The sequence below is a fragment of the Pristiophorus japonicus genome, chromosome 14, assembly GCF_044704955.1.
Source record: "Pristiophorus japonicus isolate sPriJap1 chromosome 14, sPriJap1.hap1, whole genome shotgun sequence".
NCBI lineage: Eukaryota > Metazoa > Chordata > Chondrichthyes > Pristiophoridae > Pristiophorus > Pristiophorus japonicus.
In genome coordinates, this window is record NC_091990.1 from 75,318,543 (window position 1) to 75,334,622 (window position 16,080).

The window sequence follows — 16,080 nt, forward strand, 5'->3', positions numbered from 1 at the left end:
CAGTGTCTAGAACCAAGGGGTGGGAGCGATTCGGAACCGCTCATAGAAGGTCAGAAGGGAAAGCTGACACCCGGAAAACCACCCCTTACAAGCCGGCTACCATTACCCACCACTGGGGTTGAAATGGTGCAGCCTGCAGACTTGCTACTGGTCATGGATGCTTTTGAGAGCGAGGGGTCACCCGTCACAGCTCGCCAGATCAGGACCTGGACCAGTCAGGATCCTGTGCTATCATTAGTAAAGAGTTGCGTCCTAAATGGGAACTGGTTGGCCGTTCCCGGGAAAATGCAAGATGAAATTAAGCCATTTCACCGACGCAAAGGTGAAATGTCCTTCCAATCGGATTGTCTCTTATGGGGTAATCGCGTGGTTTTGCCAAAAAAAGGCAGGGGAACGTTTATACGCGACTTACACAGTACTCACCCAGGCATTGTCATGGTGAAAGCAATTGCCAGGTCTTATGTTTGGTGGCCCAATATTGACTCGGACTTGGAGTCATGCGTGCATCAGTGCAACACTTGCTCCCAACTGAGCAATGCACCAAAGGAGGCTCCACTGAGTCTGTGGTCATGGCCCTTCAAACCGTGTCCAGGGTCCACATAGATTTTGCCGGCCCCTTTCTAGGAAAGATGTTTTTAGTAGTTGTGGACGCTTACTCCAAATGGATTGAATGCGTAATCATGTCATCCAGCACGTCCACAGCCACCACTGAAAGCCTCCAGGCCATGTTCGCCACCCATGGCTTGCCCGACGTCCTTGTCAGCGACAATGGATCGTGTTTCACCAGCTCGGAATTCAGCGAGTTTATGACCCGCAATGGCATCAAGCATGTCAGGTCTGCTCCGTTTAAGCCCGCGTCTAACGGTCAAGCAGAGCGGGCAGTCCAAACAATCAAGCAGAGCATGAAACGCGTGACGGATGGCTCCCTGCAGACCCGCTTGTCTCACATTCTGCTCAATTACTGGACGCGACCCCAGTCGCTCACTGGGGTTTCCCCGGTCGAATTGTTAATGAAGAGAGCCCTCAAAACCAGGCTCTCCCTGGTCTACCCGGATCTTAATGATGACGTGGAAACCCGGCGACACCGACAGAACATGTACCACGATTGCACGGCTGTTTCACGTGACATTGATGTTAACCCTGTGTTTGTCCTGAATTACGGTCATGGTCGCAAGTGGGTTGCTGGCACTGTTTTGGCCAAGGAAGGGAATAGGGTGTTTATAATCAAACTGTTAAATGGCCAAACGTGCAGAAGCATTTAGATCAGACCAAGTTGCGATTTACTGACAACCAGGAATGACTTGAAGAGATGATCACCATCGACGATCCACCAACACATACCCAAGCAGAAATCGACCTCGCTGTCAATCACGAGGATGAACCCACCATTCCTGACAGTCCGGTCAGACCAGCCACGGTGCAGTACAGCAATGGTCCGGCCAACTCATACACGCCAGGGTTTGAACCAGGGAGCGAAGGGCTCCAGATCGTCTCAACTTGTAAATAACTTGCACCAAAGACTTTGGGGCTGGGGGGGGGGGTGGGGGAGTGATGTTATGTATGTAACTATGTAATACTTGCCACCAGAGGGCGTGACTGTTGGAGTCCTAATGGTCACCTGCACACACATGCAGGGCCAGTATAAAAGGTTGGTTGCCATGTTGTTTAGGCACTCTGAAATTGTAATAAAGACTAAGGTCACACTAAGTTTAGCTCACTGTACTCAGCCTCGTGGAGTTCTTCTATACACAACAATAGGCAGTCCCTCGAACAAGGATGACTTGCTTCCACATGGGTTCACAGATGTTTTAATGAAGGACCCGATATTCCAATCCTGAACTCCAATTGAAGGAGTGGAAGATGCCTGTGCATGGATTTTTTTAACGTGTGGTAACCGTTGCACATCAGCCACCACAAAGGCTTGACAGAACTAGGCCTTTATCCAGTGGCAAGGATTAACCAGGACAACTGGAGACCTGCTCTGCTGCACGGACCTAGTGGCTACACCTATCGGTGTGTGGACTGGCCAGTGCTGCCCTTGGACCCTCGGCTCTTCTGGTCCCCGTACCCTCATTCGCCACACCTCCGACACGATCTCTCGCTGCTCCTCCGCCACAAACATTTGTCGCACCTCATATTCCTCATATACTGACCTATTGTTCCCCCTGCCAACACAGCAGCAAACCCCCACGCCCGCTCACAGGGGCAAAGATTTACGCCCATTAAACAATAAATATTTAAACGCAACCGGAAAGAGGAGGATAAGCATATAGGGCATTTCTCAATCACACAGCAAGTTAAAGGGTTGAACGATATATAAACTGCTTAAAAAAGGAGATACCTGGTGTGAGATCATCTGAGTGAAGCAATGAAAAGAGATGAGATGCAATGAATGTGGAAATAGCTGACAAAGTGTAAACCATTGGAAAAACCACGGAAAAAAGAAGACAAGATGGGACAAAAAAGAACAGATGTCGGAGTTTCAAAATAAGATCAATAAATGCTCAAATCAAACTGTGGCCAGTCCAGAAATATGAAAGGAGGTCCAGCAGCCGGGGTATTTCCCACTTTGGGAACTAATTCTGCTGAAGGGTCGACAAATCAGGCAAGGACTCGTTCTGTCAAATGCCATTTTTATGTAGCCGGGTGTGGTGGGATTTGGGGGCAGTCTGTTAGTACCTGACTATGTTTTCACTGAAACAACAGCATTTTGCATTGCTGATCTTTTACCTCCACTCCACCTTCCTACACTATCCCCATATCCCTTCATTTCCTTAGTATCCAATATTCTATCAATCTCGGTCTTGAATATACTCAATGACTGAGCATCCATAGCTCTCTGTGGTAGAGAATTCCAAAGATTCTCAACCCTCTCAGTGAAGACATTTCTCCTCAGCTCAGTCCTAAAAGGCCGGCCACTAATTCTGAGACTGTGGCCCCTCGTTCTAGACTCCCAGCCAGGGGAAACATCTCAGCATCTACTCTGTCAAGCCCCTTAAAATTTTGTATACATTTCAGTGATATCACCTCTCATTATTCCAAACTCTAGGGCATATAGGCATAGTCTACTGAATAGGACAATCCCCTCAGAGCAAGAATCAGTCTAGTGAACCATCGTTACATAAGGAGACCAAAGCTGTACACAGTGCTCTAGGTGTGGTTTCATCAAGGCTCTATATAATTGGTAAGACATCTTTACTCTTATCCTCAAATCCTCTTGTAATAAAGGCCAACATACCATTTGATTTCCTTATTGCTTGCTGTACTAGCATGTTAACTTTCTGTGATTATAATACAAGGCCATCCAGGTCCTTCTGAATACTAACATTTCCCAATCTCTCAGTATTTAAAAAATATAAGCTTTTCTATTTTTCCTAACTTCACACTTATCCATGTTATACTCCATCTGCCTTGTTCTTAATCTGTCTAAATCCTTTTTCAGGCTCTTTGCATCCTCCTCACAGTTTACCTTTGGCAGGCTGTAAATAGTCGGGTACCGCAAGGGTCATTCCTTGGGCCTCAGCTATTTACAATCTATATTAATGACTTAGATGGAGGGACTGAGTGCAATGTATCCAAGTTTGCTGATGCTACAAAGCTAGATGGGAAAGTAAGCTCTGAGGAGGACGCAAGGAGCCTTCAAAAGGATATAGACTAGTTAAGTGAGTGGGCAATAAGGTGGCAGATGGAGTGAAATGTGGGGAAATGTGAGGCTCTTCACTTCGGTAAGAATAGAAACACAGAATATCTTTTAGATGGTGAGAAACTATTAAATGTTGGTGTTCAGCGCGATTAAGCTGTCGTCGTTGTACAGGAAACAGAGCTCTTCTATGCAGTAACAGCAAGCAAATAGGAAGGCAAATGGCATGTTGGCCTTTATTGCATGGGGTTGGAGTACAAGAATAAGGATGGCTTAGTACACTTGTACAAGGCTTTGGTGTGACCACACCTGGAATATTGTGCAGTTTTGGTCTGCTTATCTGAGAAAGGACATATATGTCTTAGAGACGGTGCAACAAAGATTCCCTAGATTGATCCCTGGGATGAGAGGCTTGTCATATGAGGAGAGATTGAGTAGATTGGAGCTATACTCTCTGAAGCTTAGAAGAATGAGAGCTGATCTCGTTGAAACATATAAGATTCTGAGGGGGTTTGACAGGGTAGATGCGAAGAGGTTGTTTCCCCTGACTGGTGAGTCTAGAACTAGGGGGTGTAGTTTCAGGATAAGGGGTCGGCCATTTAAGATTGAGATGAGTAGGAATTTCTTCACTCAGAGGGTTGTGAATCTTTAGAATTCTCTACAGGAAAGGGCTGTGGATGCAGAATTGACTATGATAGGTAAATATTTGGACTCTAGGGGAATCAAGGGATATGGAGTTTGGGCAGGAAAGTTCTTTGCGGTCGAAGATCAGTCGATGATCTTATTGACTGGCGGAGCAGACTCAAAGGACCGAATGGCCTACTCCTCCTCATAATTCTTGTGTTCTTATTAAAATAGGGTGAGAAATTCGGATGTGAGGAGGATGCTTCTGCAACTGTATATATACAGGTTGAGTGAGTAGACAGGAAGGTGTTAGATGGAGTATTTTGTGGGGAAATGTGAGGTTATCACTTTGGTAGGAAGAGTAGAAAAACAGAATATTTTTTTAAATGTTGAGGAACTCTGAAATGTTGGTGTTCAGATGGATTTGGGTGTCAAAAACCACAGAAAGTTAACATGCAGGTACAGCAAACAATGAGGAAGACATGGTATGTTGGCATTTATTTGCAAGGGATAGTGCACCGGAGTAAGGAAGTTTTACTGAAATTGTACAGGACTTTGGTGAGACCATATGTGGAGTACTGTGTAGTGTTTTGGTCTTTGTACCCAAGGAAAAATATACCTGCCTCAGAGGCAGTGCAACGATGGTTTACTCGATTGATTCCTGTGATGAGAGGGTTGTTCTGAGGAGAGATTGAGTAGAATGGGAATATACTTGCTGGAGTTTAGAAGAATGGGAGGTGATATAATTGAAACATAAGATTCTGAGAAGGCTTAACAGGGTAGATGTGGAGAGGCTGGTTCCCCTGACTGGAGAGTCTAGAACAAGGGTTCATAGTCTCAGGATAAGGGGTCGGCCATTTGACTGATGTGTAATTTCTTGAGGGTTGTGACTCTCTGGAATTCTTTACCCAGAGGGCTTTGGATGCTCAGTCATTGAGTATATTCAAGGCTAAGATCGATAAATGTTGGACTTTAAGGGAATCTCGGGATATGGGGATTGGGTGGGAAAGTAGAGCTGAGGTCAAAGACCTGCCATGATCTGATTGAAAGACGGAGCGGCTTCAGGGGTCGTATGGCCTACCCCTGCTCCTATTTCTTATATTCTTATGACTTCTGTGGTTTGGAATTATTGCTGAGGCTTCAAAGTAATCTTTTGAAGGTGATCAATCCTAATTTGTACAATCTTTATGAATGATTAATTAGTACATGTTACAATTGTGTAAAATTCCATATCTGTTAAAGTTTCAGTTGTTCCCGATGCTAGAAAGAATAAATTGAAGGTGTAAGTGTGGAGAGCACCAAAAGGTCCATTTTTATCAATGGATAATACCAGTTAACAAGTTAATGGGAAATCAGTTGTTCCTGATTAATCCCAAATTATACCTCAATTCATATTCATTTGATAAGTTATTGAATTCTGTCATTCAGAAGCCAGTTTAGCCCAACGTAAAATAAAAACATTGCTTACTTCCTTGGATGCCTCCAAAGATTTCTTCTTCTGAAAGACAGATCATAATTTGAAATGAGCATATTAGACATTGCTAAGATGAATTTATTTCACTCCTAGTGTAGGTGAATATTTAAGTATGGAGAATGTTAATGATGATTCTGTCAACTTTCCTGTATCCTGTTGATAACAGTGATAGTAACCCTTAAAAATGAATGCGTTCAATTGACATTACAATCAGAAAGCCTAGGTCTGGTGTGTATCTTTTTATTGCATCTTAATTCTGAAGATATTGAATCTATATTGCTAATGTCATACCTGTTGTTGAAATTGATGATGTAGTTGATGCTGGAAGGCAAGTATTTCAAGGTATAAGTGTAGATAATACAAACTAATTCCATTATCTTTCAGTAGAAAAGCTCAATTGTTAAGTCAACAGAAAGACACTTTAGGACTACAATTTTCAGACTATTCAGTGCACTCCTATAATCTCCATGGGTGTTGGCTGGAAGAGCCACAGTTTAGGCCAGGCCATGATGGCTCCCGATCAACATTGTGGGGCAGAGCCTCCACCTGCTACAAGCAAGGCGATCAGTGTTAGGGATGGGGTCAGGGACTATCTACATCCGGAGATCCCACTTTCTTGGCTCTCAGAGAGACCAACCATAGTGTTGGCAGAGTTTTGCCTCTTGCCAATCAGCAGGGAAATTAGGGCCTGTGGGACTCAAGCCAGTGTCGCCAGTTTTTATTGTATTGTTTGTTTGTTACTTCATCCAAATATACTGGTGTATTTTTGTTAAATTCAGAGGGGTAGAAATTCGGTTGTCTAGCACCGCAGTTAGCGGCTAGAAGGGACGTTAAAGTTGGGTAATAGCTTAACGACTGGGTGCGCAACTTTTAGCGCTCCACTGGAAAATTCAGTTGAGTTCTCACTGGGGCGGGAAATACTAGCGCCTGGCTGTTGACTATCATGACGTCAGTCGGGTGCAACCGCCTCATTTAGCGATCATCCCTAATCATGTCTGATAAAACAGTCGGTACAGCCTTCCAGTTGTTAACTGGTGGTTACTTAAAGGGACGAGGAAGCGCTTCCCTTGGAGGTCAATCAGTGCAACGTTTACACAGAGCACCGTGCGTGAGACTCTAGAGTTTGCAACAGCAGACAGATCTACCATTACAGCTTGCTAAGGTCAAATGAATTTGAAAACTTTAATGGGTACATTACTAGTCCGACAGCGGGATTTCAAATTGGACTATGGAGCATGCACAATGGATTCCAGAATTTAACGCAAGGATTTCCGTTAGCGCCCCCCTGGTGAGGTGTGTAACGGCTGATTTAGCGCCCTGTCAGCTCTTGGCCCGATGCAACCAAATTTATTGGTGGAAAGCGCAAACTTTTTCAAGGCTCAATACTTCACGCTTCACCTGGATTTACATCTCAAAATGGGCAGTAACAAATTTCCACCTCAGTGTTGTTCTCGGTGTGGTCACTGATACTGGAAGTGAACTTTTGAATGTCTGTGTGTGAACAACATTAATCCACTCTGTACTCTTGCAGTGGCATAAGAACGAATCAGTAACAAAGAGCCAATGAGCCCACCAAGGTCACTCCATGTATTAATATTCTTTTCTGCCCCACCAGTCGTTCTCTCTGAATCATTAATGCCCACTTATTTGCCCTTTTACCCACAGCCAGTGTTGGCCAGAGGCATTCCATTGGCACTGTTGGATTTGGAGAAGGAAGCCGAGTTTCTGTAGAAAGAAGAGTGGCAGGAACACTGGCACAACAGGTGGCTGGCACTCACCCACCTGGGTCATTGGATCCAGGGAGAAAGAATGAATGTCAGAAGGGACCTACCTGCATTGGCCATCAAGTGAGGCAGTCGCTGGGTTATGCTATGTCATGTATTTAACTGTCATTGTAACCCATGTATAAACTGACCTAAGTTGTACACTGTGAGAACATTGACCACTAGGTGGTGAACTTGTGGGAGACACTCCTAAACTGGACTTTCAGGTATAAAAGAGGAAGCTCCACCCAACTTCATCACTTCAGTGCTGGCTAATAAAGGTTACTGGTCACAGAGTGACCTTCTCTCATGTATGGGCCTCGTGTGCATTTATACTGTATAGTAAGGACATATCATGCTATGTACTGCTGCCTGAACTTCTCACAATGCAACACGGGGACATCCCTGCCTGTTGTACAATGTCTTCACCACATTTAATTTTTAAATGACTTGTTGATTTCAAGACATTAATGGTGACATAGAAACATCGACATTGAAACATAGAAAATAGGTGCAGGAGTAGGCCATTCGGCCCTTTGAGCCTGCACCGCCATTCAATGAGTTCATGGCTGAACATGCAACTTCAGTACCCCATTCCTGCTTTCTCGCCATACTCCTTTATCCCCCTAGTAGTAAGGACTACATCTAACTCCTTTTTGAATATATGTAGTGAATTGGCCTCAACAACTTTCTGTGGTAGAGAATTCCACAGGTTCACCACTCTCTGGGTGAAGAAGTTTCTCCTCATCTCGGTCCTAAATGGCTTATCCCTTATCCTTAGACTGTGACCCCTGGTTCTGGACTTCCCCAACATTAGGAACATTCTTCCTGCATCTAACCTGTCTAAACCTGTCAGAATTTTAAACGTTTCTATGAGATCCCCTCTCATTCTTCTGAACTCCAGTGAATACAAGCCCATATGATCCAGTCTTCTCTATCCCGGGAATCAGTCAAGTGAACCTTCGCTGCACTCCCTCAATAGCAAGAATGTCCTTCCTCAAGTTAGGAGACCAAAACTGTACACAATACTCCAGGTGTGGCCTCACCAAGGCCCTGTACAACTGTAGTAACACCGCCCTGCCCCTGTACTCAAATCCCCTCGCTATGAAGGCCAACATGCCATTTGCTTTCTTAACCGCCTGATGTACGCGCATGCCAACCTTCAATGACTAATGTACCATGACACCCAGGTCAATCAATCAATAGAATAAAACCGGATGTACCACCCGGCATCGACCTAGACACCAGCTTCAAACACGACAAAGGCACACCCAGCCCAGTCGACCCTGCCAAGTCCTCCTCACTATCATCTGGGGACTTGTGCCAAAATTAGGAGAGCTGTCCTACAAACTAGTCAAGCAACAGCCTGACATAGTCATAGTCACATAATCATACCTTTCAGCCAATGTCCCAGACTCCTCCATCCCTGGCTATGTTCTGTCCCACCGGCAGGAAAGACACATTAGAGGTGGCGGCACAGTGATATACAGTCTGGAGGGAGTTGGCCCTGGGATTCCTCAAAATTGACGCTGGATCCCATGAAGTCTCATGGCTTCAGGTCGAGCATGGGCAAGGAAAGCTCCTGCTGATTAACACTTAGCGCCCTCTCTCAGCTGATGAGTCAGTCCTTCTCCATGTTGAGCACCGCTTGGATGAAGCACTGAGGGTAGCAAGGGCACAGAATGTACTCTGGGCGGGGGACTTCAATATCCAACAGCAAACTGGTTTGGTAGCATCACTACTGACCGAGGAAGCCGAGTAAAGCACATAACTGCCAAACTGGGCCTGCAGCAGGTGGTGAGGGAACCAACCTACGGTACAAAGCGAGGTGGGAAAGCAAGTTGTGAGGAGGACAGAGAGTCTGCAACGGGATATAGATAGGTTAAGTGAGTGGGCAAAAATTTCAGATGGAGTATATTGTGGGAAAATGTGAGGCTATTCACTTTAGTAGGAAGAATAGAAAAGCAGAATATTATTTAAATGGAGAAAGATGACAAAATGCTGCAGTACAGAAGAATCTGGGGGTCCTTGTACATGAAACACAAAAAGTTAGCATGCAGGTAATTAGGAAGGCAAATGGAACGATGGCCTTTATTGCAAGGGGGATCGAGTATAAAAGCAGGGAAGTCTTGCTACAACTGTACTATTGAGACTGTTGGTGAGACCACATGTAGAGTACTGCATAAAGTTTGGGTGTCCTTATTTAAGGAAGGATTATACTTACATTGGAGACAGTTCAGAGCAGAGTCACTGGGTTGATTCGTGAGATGAAAGTGTTTTATGAGGAAAGGTTGAGCAGGTTGGGTCAAAACTTATCAGAGTTTAGAAGAATGAGGGGTGATTGTTATATATGTAAACCTGTAAATACCTTGTTTAACCACCAGAGAGCGATCCCACAATCCCTTGGGAGCACCTGTATTTAAGGAGGCCTCACAGGCTGGAGAGGCACTCTGGAGCCCTGCAATGAAAGACTACGGTCACACTTTACTTTGAGCTCACAGTATCTGGTCAGACTCTTTATTCATACACTACAACTGGCGACGAGATACAGATGATGAACCCCACCGCAACGATGCAGAGAACAGTGGGCATCCTGGAGAAATTTTCGGAGGGAGGTGATTGGGAAACCTTCGTGGAGCGACTCGACCAATACTTCATGGCCAACGAGCTGGAAGGAGAAGCGAACGCTGCCAAACGAAGGGCGATTCTCTTCACCATTTGCAGGACACCAACGTATGGCCTCAGGAAAAATCTGCTTGCTCCAGCAAAACGCACAGAGAAATCGTATAATGATTTGTGCACACTGGATGTCCGGGAGCATCTTAACCCGAAGGAAAGCGTTCTGATGTATCGGTTCTACATGTGCAAGAGGTCTGAAGGCCAGGAAGTGGTGAGCTATGTCGCCGAGCTAAGACGCCTTGCAGGACATTGCGAATTTGAAGGACATTTGGAGCACATGCTCAGGGATTTCTTTGTACTTGGCAGTGGCCATGAAGTAATACTTCGCAAACTTTTGACTGTAGAGACCCCAACCTTGAGTAAAGTCTTAGCGATAGCCCAGGTGTTCATCGCCACCAGTGACAATACCAAGCAAATCTCTCAGCGCACGAGTGCTGCTACAAGTAATGTGACCAAAGTAATGTTGTTTTCGAATCGTAATGTACAGGGCAGGCCTCACATGCCTGCAGCTGCACGTCCGCAGATGTCTCAAGAGTCCACTATCAAGGTTGATGAATACTAGGCCATTAACACCTTGTTGGCGCCACGGGGGTGATCATCGTTTCCATTCATGCCGCTTCAAAGGATATGTTTGCAAGGGCTAGGAACAATGGGACATCGGCAACGTATGTGCAGGCAAGCTGCAAACGCTGCTAATCCTGCAAACCACCATGTTGCAGAGGAGGACAGATCCACGGCGGATCACGACGAACCAGAGCCTCGGACCGAGGAGGCAGAGGTATATAGGGTGCACACAATTACCACTAGGTGTCCCCCCAATAATGCTGAAGGTTGAATCAAATAGACTCCCGGTATCCATGGAGCTGGACATGGGCTTGAGCCAGTCCATTATGAGCAAAAAGACTTTCGATAAATTGTTGTGGAGCAAAGCCTCAAGGTCAATCCTGACTCCCATTCGCACTAAACTGAGAACTTACACAAAGGAACTGATTCCCGTAATCGGCAGTGCTACTGTAAAGGTCTCCTACGATGGAGCAGTGCACATGTTACCACTCTGGGTGGTACCAGGCGATGGCCCCACGCTGCTCGGCAGGAGCTGGCTGGGGAAGATACGCTGGAACTGGGATGACGTCTGAGCGCTCTTGCCCATCGACGACAGGTCCTAAACAAGTTCCCCTCACTGTTCGAACCAGGCATCGGGAAGTTCCAAGGAACAAAAGTGCAGATCCACCTAATTTCGGGGGCGCGACCCATCCATCACAAGGCGAGAGCAGTACCGTAGATGATGAAAGAAAGGGTAGAGATCGAGCTAGACCGGCTGCAACGAGAGGGCATCATTTCGCCGATCGAATTCAACGAGTGGGCCAGTCCGATTGTTCCAATCCTCAAGGGAGACGGCACCGTCAGAATCTGTGGTGATTACAAAGTAACTATCAATCGTTTCTCCCTGCAGGATCAATACCCACTACCAAAGACAGACGACCTTTTTGCGACGCTAGCGGGAGGAAAGACATTCATGAGGCTGGACTTGACCTCGGCTTACATGGCACAGGAGCTGGAGGAATCATCAAAGGGCCTCAACTGCATCAACACGCACAAAGGTCTCTTTATTTACAACAGATGCCCGTTTGGGATTCGATCAGCCACGGTGATATTCCAGAGAAACATGGAAAGCTTACTGAACTCAGTCCCGTGCATGGTGGTCTTCCAGAACGACATCTTGGTTACAGGTCGGGACACTGTCGAGCACCTGCAGAACCTGGAGGAGGTTCTTAGTCGGCTTAATCACATGGGGCTCAGGTTAAAATGCTCGAAGTACATTTTCCTGGTGCCTGAAGTGGAGTTCTGGGGAGAAAAATCGCGGCGCACGGCATCAGGCCCACCGATTCGAAGACGGAGGCAATTGAGAATGTAACGCGGCCACAGAACGTGATGGAGCTGCGGTCATTTCTAGGACTCCTGAACTACTTTGGTAACTTCTTACCGGGCTTTAGCACACTGTTAGAACCACTGCACTCTTTACTGCATAAAGGAGATGAATGGTTATGGGGTCAAAGCCAAGAAAAAGGCCTTTGTAAAAGCTAGAAAACTGTTATGCTCAAACAAATTGCTTGTGTTGTATGATCCATGTAAGCGTTTGGTACTAGCATGTGATGCGTCGTCATACGGTGTCAGGTGTGTATTGCAACAAGCTAATGAATCTGGGAAATTGCAACCGGTTGCTTATACATCCAGAAGTCTGCCTAAGGCTGAGAGGGCCTACAGCATGATTGAAAAAGAAATGTTAGCGTGTGTTTATGGGGTAAAGAAAATGCATCAATATCTGTTTGGGCTCAAATTTGAATTGGAAATTGACCATAAGCCACTGGTATCCCTCTTTTCTGAAAGGGGATAAATACGAATGCATCGGCCCACATCCAGAGATGGGCGCTCATATTGTCCGAATACAACTACGCCATCCGCCACAGGCCAGCCACAGAAAACTGTGCCGATGCTCTCAGTAGGCTGCCATTGCCCACCTCGGGGGTGGAAATGGCACAGCCCGTAGATTTAGTTACGGTAATGGAATCATTCGAGAGTGAGCAATCACCTGTTACCGCCCAACAGATTAGAACCTGGACGGGCCAGGACCCCTTACTGTCCTTAGTAAAACAACTGTGTGCTTCACGGGAGCTGGTCCGGTGTCTCATTAGAAATGCAGAAAGAAATAAAGCCGTACCAGTGGTGCAAAGATAAAATGTCTATACAGGTAGACTATCTTCTGTGGGGTAATCGGGTAGTGGTACCAAAAAAGGGCAGGGACACTTTCATTAGTGATCTACACAGTACCCACCCAGGCATTGTAATGATGAAAGCGATAGCCAGATCCCACGTGTGGTGGCCCGGTACCGATGCAGACTTAGAGTCCTGCGTGCACAACTGTAACACATGTTCACAGTTAAGCAATGCACTCAAGGAAGCGCCACTAAGTTTATGGTCTTGGCCCTCCAAACCGTGGTCTCAGGTCCATGTCGACCATGCAGGCCCGTTCTTGGGAAAAATGTTCCTAGTGGTTGTAGATGCCGTACTCTAAATGGATTGAATGTGAGATAATGTCGGCAAGCACGTCCGCTGCCACCACTGAAAACCTGCGGGCCATGTTTGCCACGCACGGCCTACCTGATGTCCTTGTGAGTGACAACAGGCCGTGCTTCACCAGTGCCGAGTTCAAAGAGTTCATGACCCGCAATGGGATCAAACATGTCACATCTGCCTCGTTCAAACCAGCATCCAATGGTCAGGCAGAGAGAGCAGTGCAAACAATCAAGCAGAGCTTGAAGAGGGTAACTGAAGGCTCACTGCAGACTCGCCTATCCCGAGTCCTGCTTAGTTACCGTACGAGACCCCACTTGCTCATTGGAATTCCACCCGCTGAACTGCTCATGAAAAGGGCACTTAAGATAAGGCTCTCCTTAGTCCACCCTGATTTACACGAACAGGTAGATTCAATAAAGTACATATCATGACAGTGCAAATGTGTCAACGTGAAATTGAGATTAATTATCCTGTATTTGTGTTGAACTAACGCTTCCTGGCACTGCCATAGCAAAAGAGGGGAGTAGTCGGATCAAACTTTCAAATGGACTCATCTACAGGAAACACTTGGATCAAACCAAACTCAGATTCACAGACTATCCAGAGCAACCCACATCCTTGTGTGCATTTATACTATAGTAAGGACATATCAAGACCCTTCCTTTTTTGACCCCCCAACACACACACCAGTAACAATCGACAAAGCGGTTGACCACGAAGCAGAACCCATCACCCGCAGCAGCCCAGCAGGACTCACCGCACCAGGCAGCCCAGCAATGCCAGCTGAACAGCAGCCCAGCGAGGGCCCAACAAACGACTCACCAAAACCAGCATTTGCACCGAGACGATCACCCAGGGAAAGAAAGGCCACAGATCGACTCACCTTGTAAATAGTTACACTATTGACTTGGGGGGGGGTGGGGGGGGGGGGGGGAAGAGTGTTATGTATGTAAACCTGTAAATACCTTGTTTAACCACCAGAGAGCTCATCCCCTGGAGTCTCAAGGGAACCCACAATCCCTTGGGAGCACCTGTACTTAAGGAGGCCTCACAGGCTCGAGAGGCACTCTGGAGACCTGCAATAAAAGACTAAGGTCACACTTTACTTTGAGCTCACAGTATCTGGTCAGACTCTTTATTCATATACAGTGATCTTATTGAAACGTATAAGTTTCTGAGGGGCTTTACAGGGTAGATGCTAAGAGGATGTTTCCCCTTGTGGGGGGAATCTAGAACTAGGGGACGTAGTTTCAGAATAACACGGACATTTAAGATGGAGAGGAGGAGGAAGAATTTCTTCTCTCAGATGGTCGTGAATCTTTGGAATTCTCTACCCCAGGGAGCTGTGGAGGCGAAGTCATTTAATATATTGAAGGTGGAGATAGACAGATTTTTGAACTACAGGGGAGTCAAGGGTTATTGGGAACAGGCAGGAAAGTGGAGTTGAGGCCATGATCAGATCAGCCATAATCTTTTGAATGGCAGAGTAGGCTCGAGGAGCCAAATGGCCTACTTCTGCTTATATTTCTTACGCTCTTATGGACTTCACCTCGTCATCACCAATCTACCTGTTGCAGTACATCTGTGCATGACAGTAGTGGTAGCATTGACCACAGCATTGTCCTTGTGGAGATGAAATCCAGTCATGGAAAGAGCAGTCGTGCTTAGTCCCACATCCCTGCTTTTTGTCCTCATTCTCAAGTATCTCTCCATCTCCCTTTTAAAATTGTTCATGGAATTGTAAGGGTACAGTAGCATAGTGGTTATGTTACTGGACTGGTGATCCAGAGACATGAGTTCACTTCTGACCACGGCAGCTGCAGAGTTTGAATTATATAAATGTGGAATGGTGAGCATGAAAGTATCATATTGTTGTAAAAGCCCTAATGTCCTTTAGGTGTGACTCCAGATCCACAGCAATGTGGTTAACTCTTAACTGCCCTCTGAAATGGCAAAGCAAGCCAATTAGTTTTACCAAACGGCTGCAACAAACTATAAGAAGAATAAAAGCAGACAGGCTAACCAGCCTCGTCCTCAACAATCTATCTGTCACAGATGTATCTTTCCATGGGCAGAAGTGACTATATGTTCGCGTGATCACCGCAGTCCCTGTGGAGATAAAGTCCTGTTTTCACACTGAGGATAACCTCCAACATCTTATGTGGCACTACCACTGTGCTAAATGGGATAGATTCAGAACAGATCTAGTAACTCAAAACTGGTCATCCATGAGGCACTGAGAGACATCAACAGCAGCAGAATTGTATTCCACCACAGTCTGTAACCTCATACCCTTACTCTACCATTGTGATCAAGTTCAATGAGTGTAGAAGAACATGCCAGGAGCAGCACCAGGTGTACCTAAAAATGAGTTGCCATCCTGATGAAGCTACAACACAGGACGACTGAACAGTGGAAGCAGCATGCTATAGACAGAACTAAGGATCACAGATTCAATGAATCAGATCAAAGCTTTGCAGTCCTGCGTTCGCCAATCATGAATGATGGTAAACAATTATCTCAGTCCCAGAATATTAGTGCAAGAATTTTTTTAAAGTGGTGTCCTGGGACCAACCATCTTCAGCTGCTTCATTAATAACCTTCCCTCCATCATAAGGTCAGAATTGGGGATGTTCGCTGATAATTGCACAGTATTCAGCTCCATTCAGAACTCCTCAAATAATGAATCAGTCTGTGCCCGCATGCAGCAAGACCTGGACAATGTTCTGGCTTGGCTGATAAGTAGCAAGTAACATTCACACCACACAAGTGCCAGGCAATGACTATCTGCAACAAGAGAATCAAACCACCTTCCTTTGACATTC

The 16,080-nt window shown here is 46.0% G+C and overlaps 1 protein-coding gene across 1 annotated transcript in view; it reads right to left on the reverse strand.

The window, feature by feature from the left end:
• LOC139279609 (mucin-6-like) overlaps positions 1-16,080 on the reverse strand; it is a 288,296-nt gene that overhangs the window by 86,269 nt on the left and 185,947 nt on the right. The window contains exons 18-19 of the mRNA XM_070898725.1: positions 6,030-6,059; positions 5,733-5,762 (exon numbers count right to left, since the gene is read on the reverse strand). Coding sequence (XP_070754826.1) covers positions 5,733-5,762; positions 6,030-6,059 — 60 coding nt within the window. The remainder of the gene's footprint in view (positions 1-5,732; positions 5,763-6,029; positions 6,060-16,080) is intronic.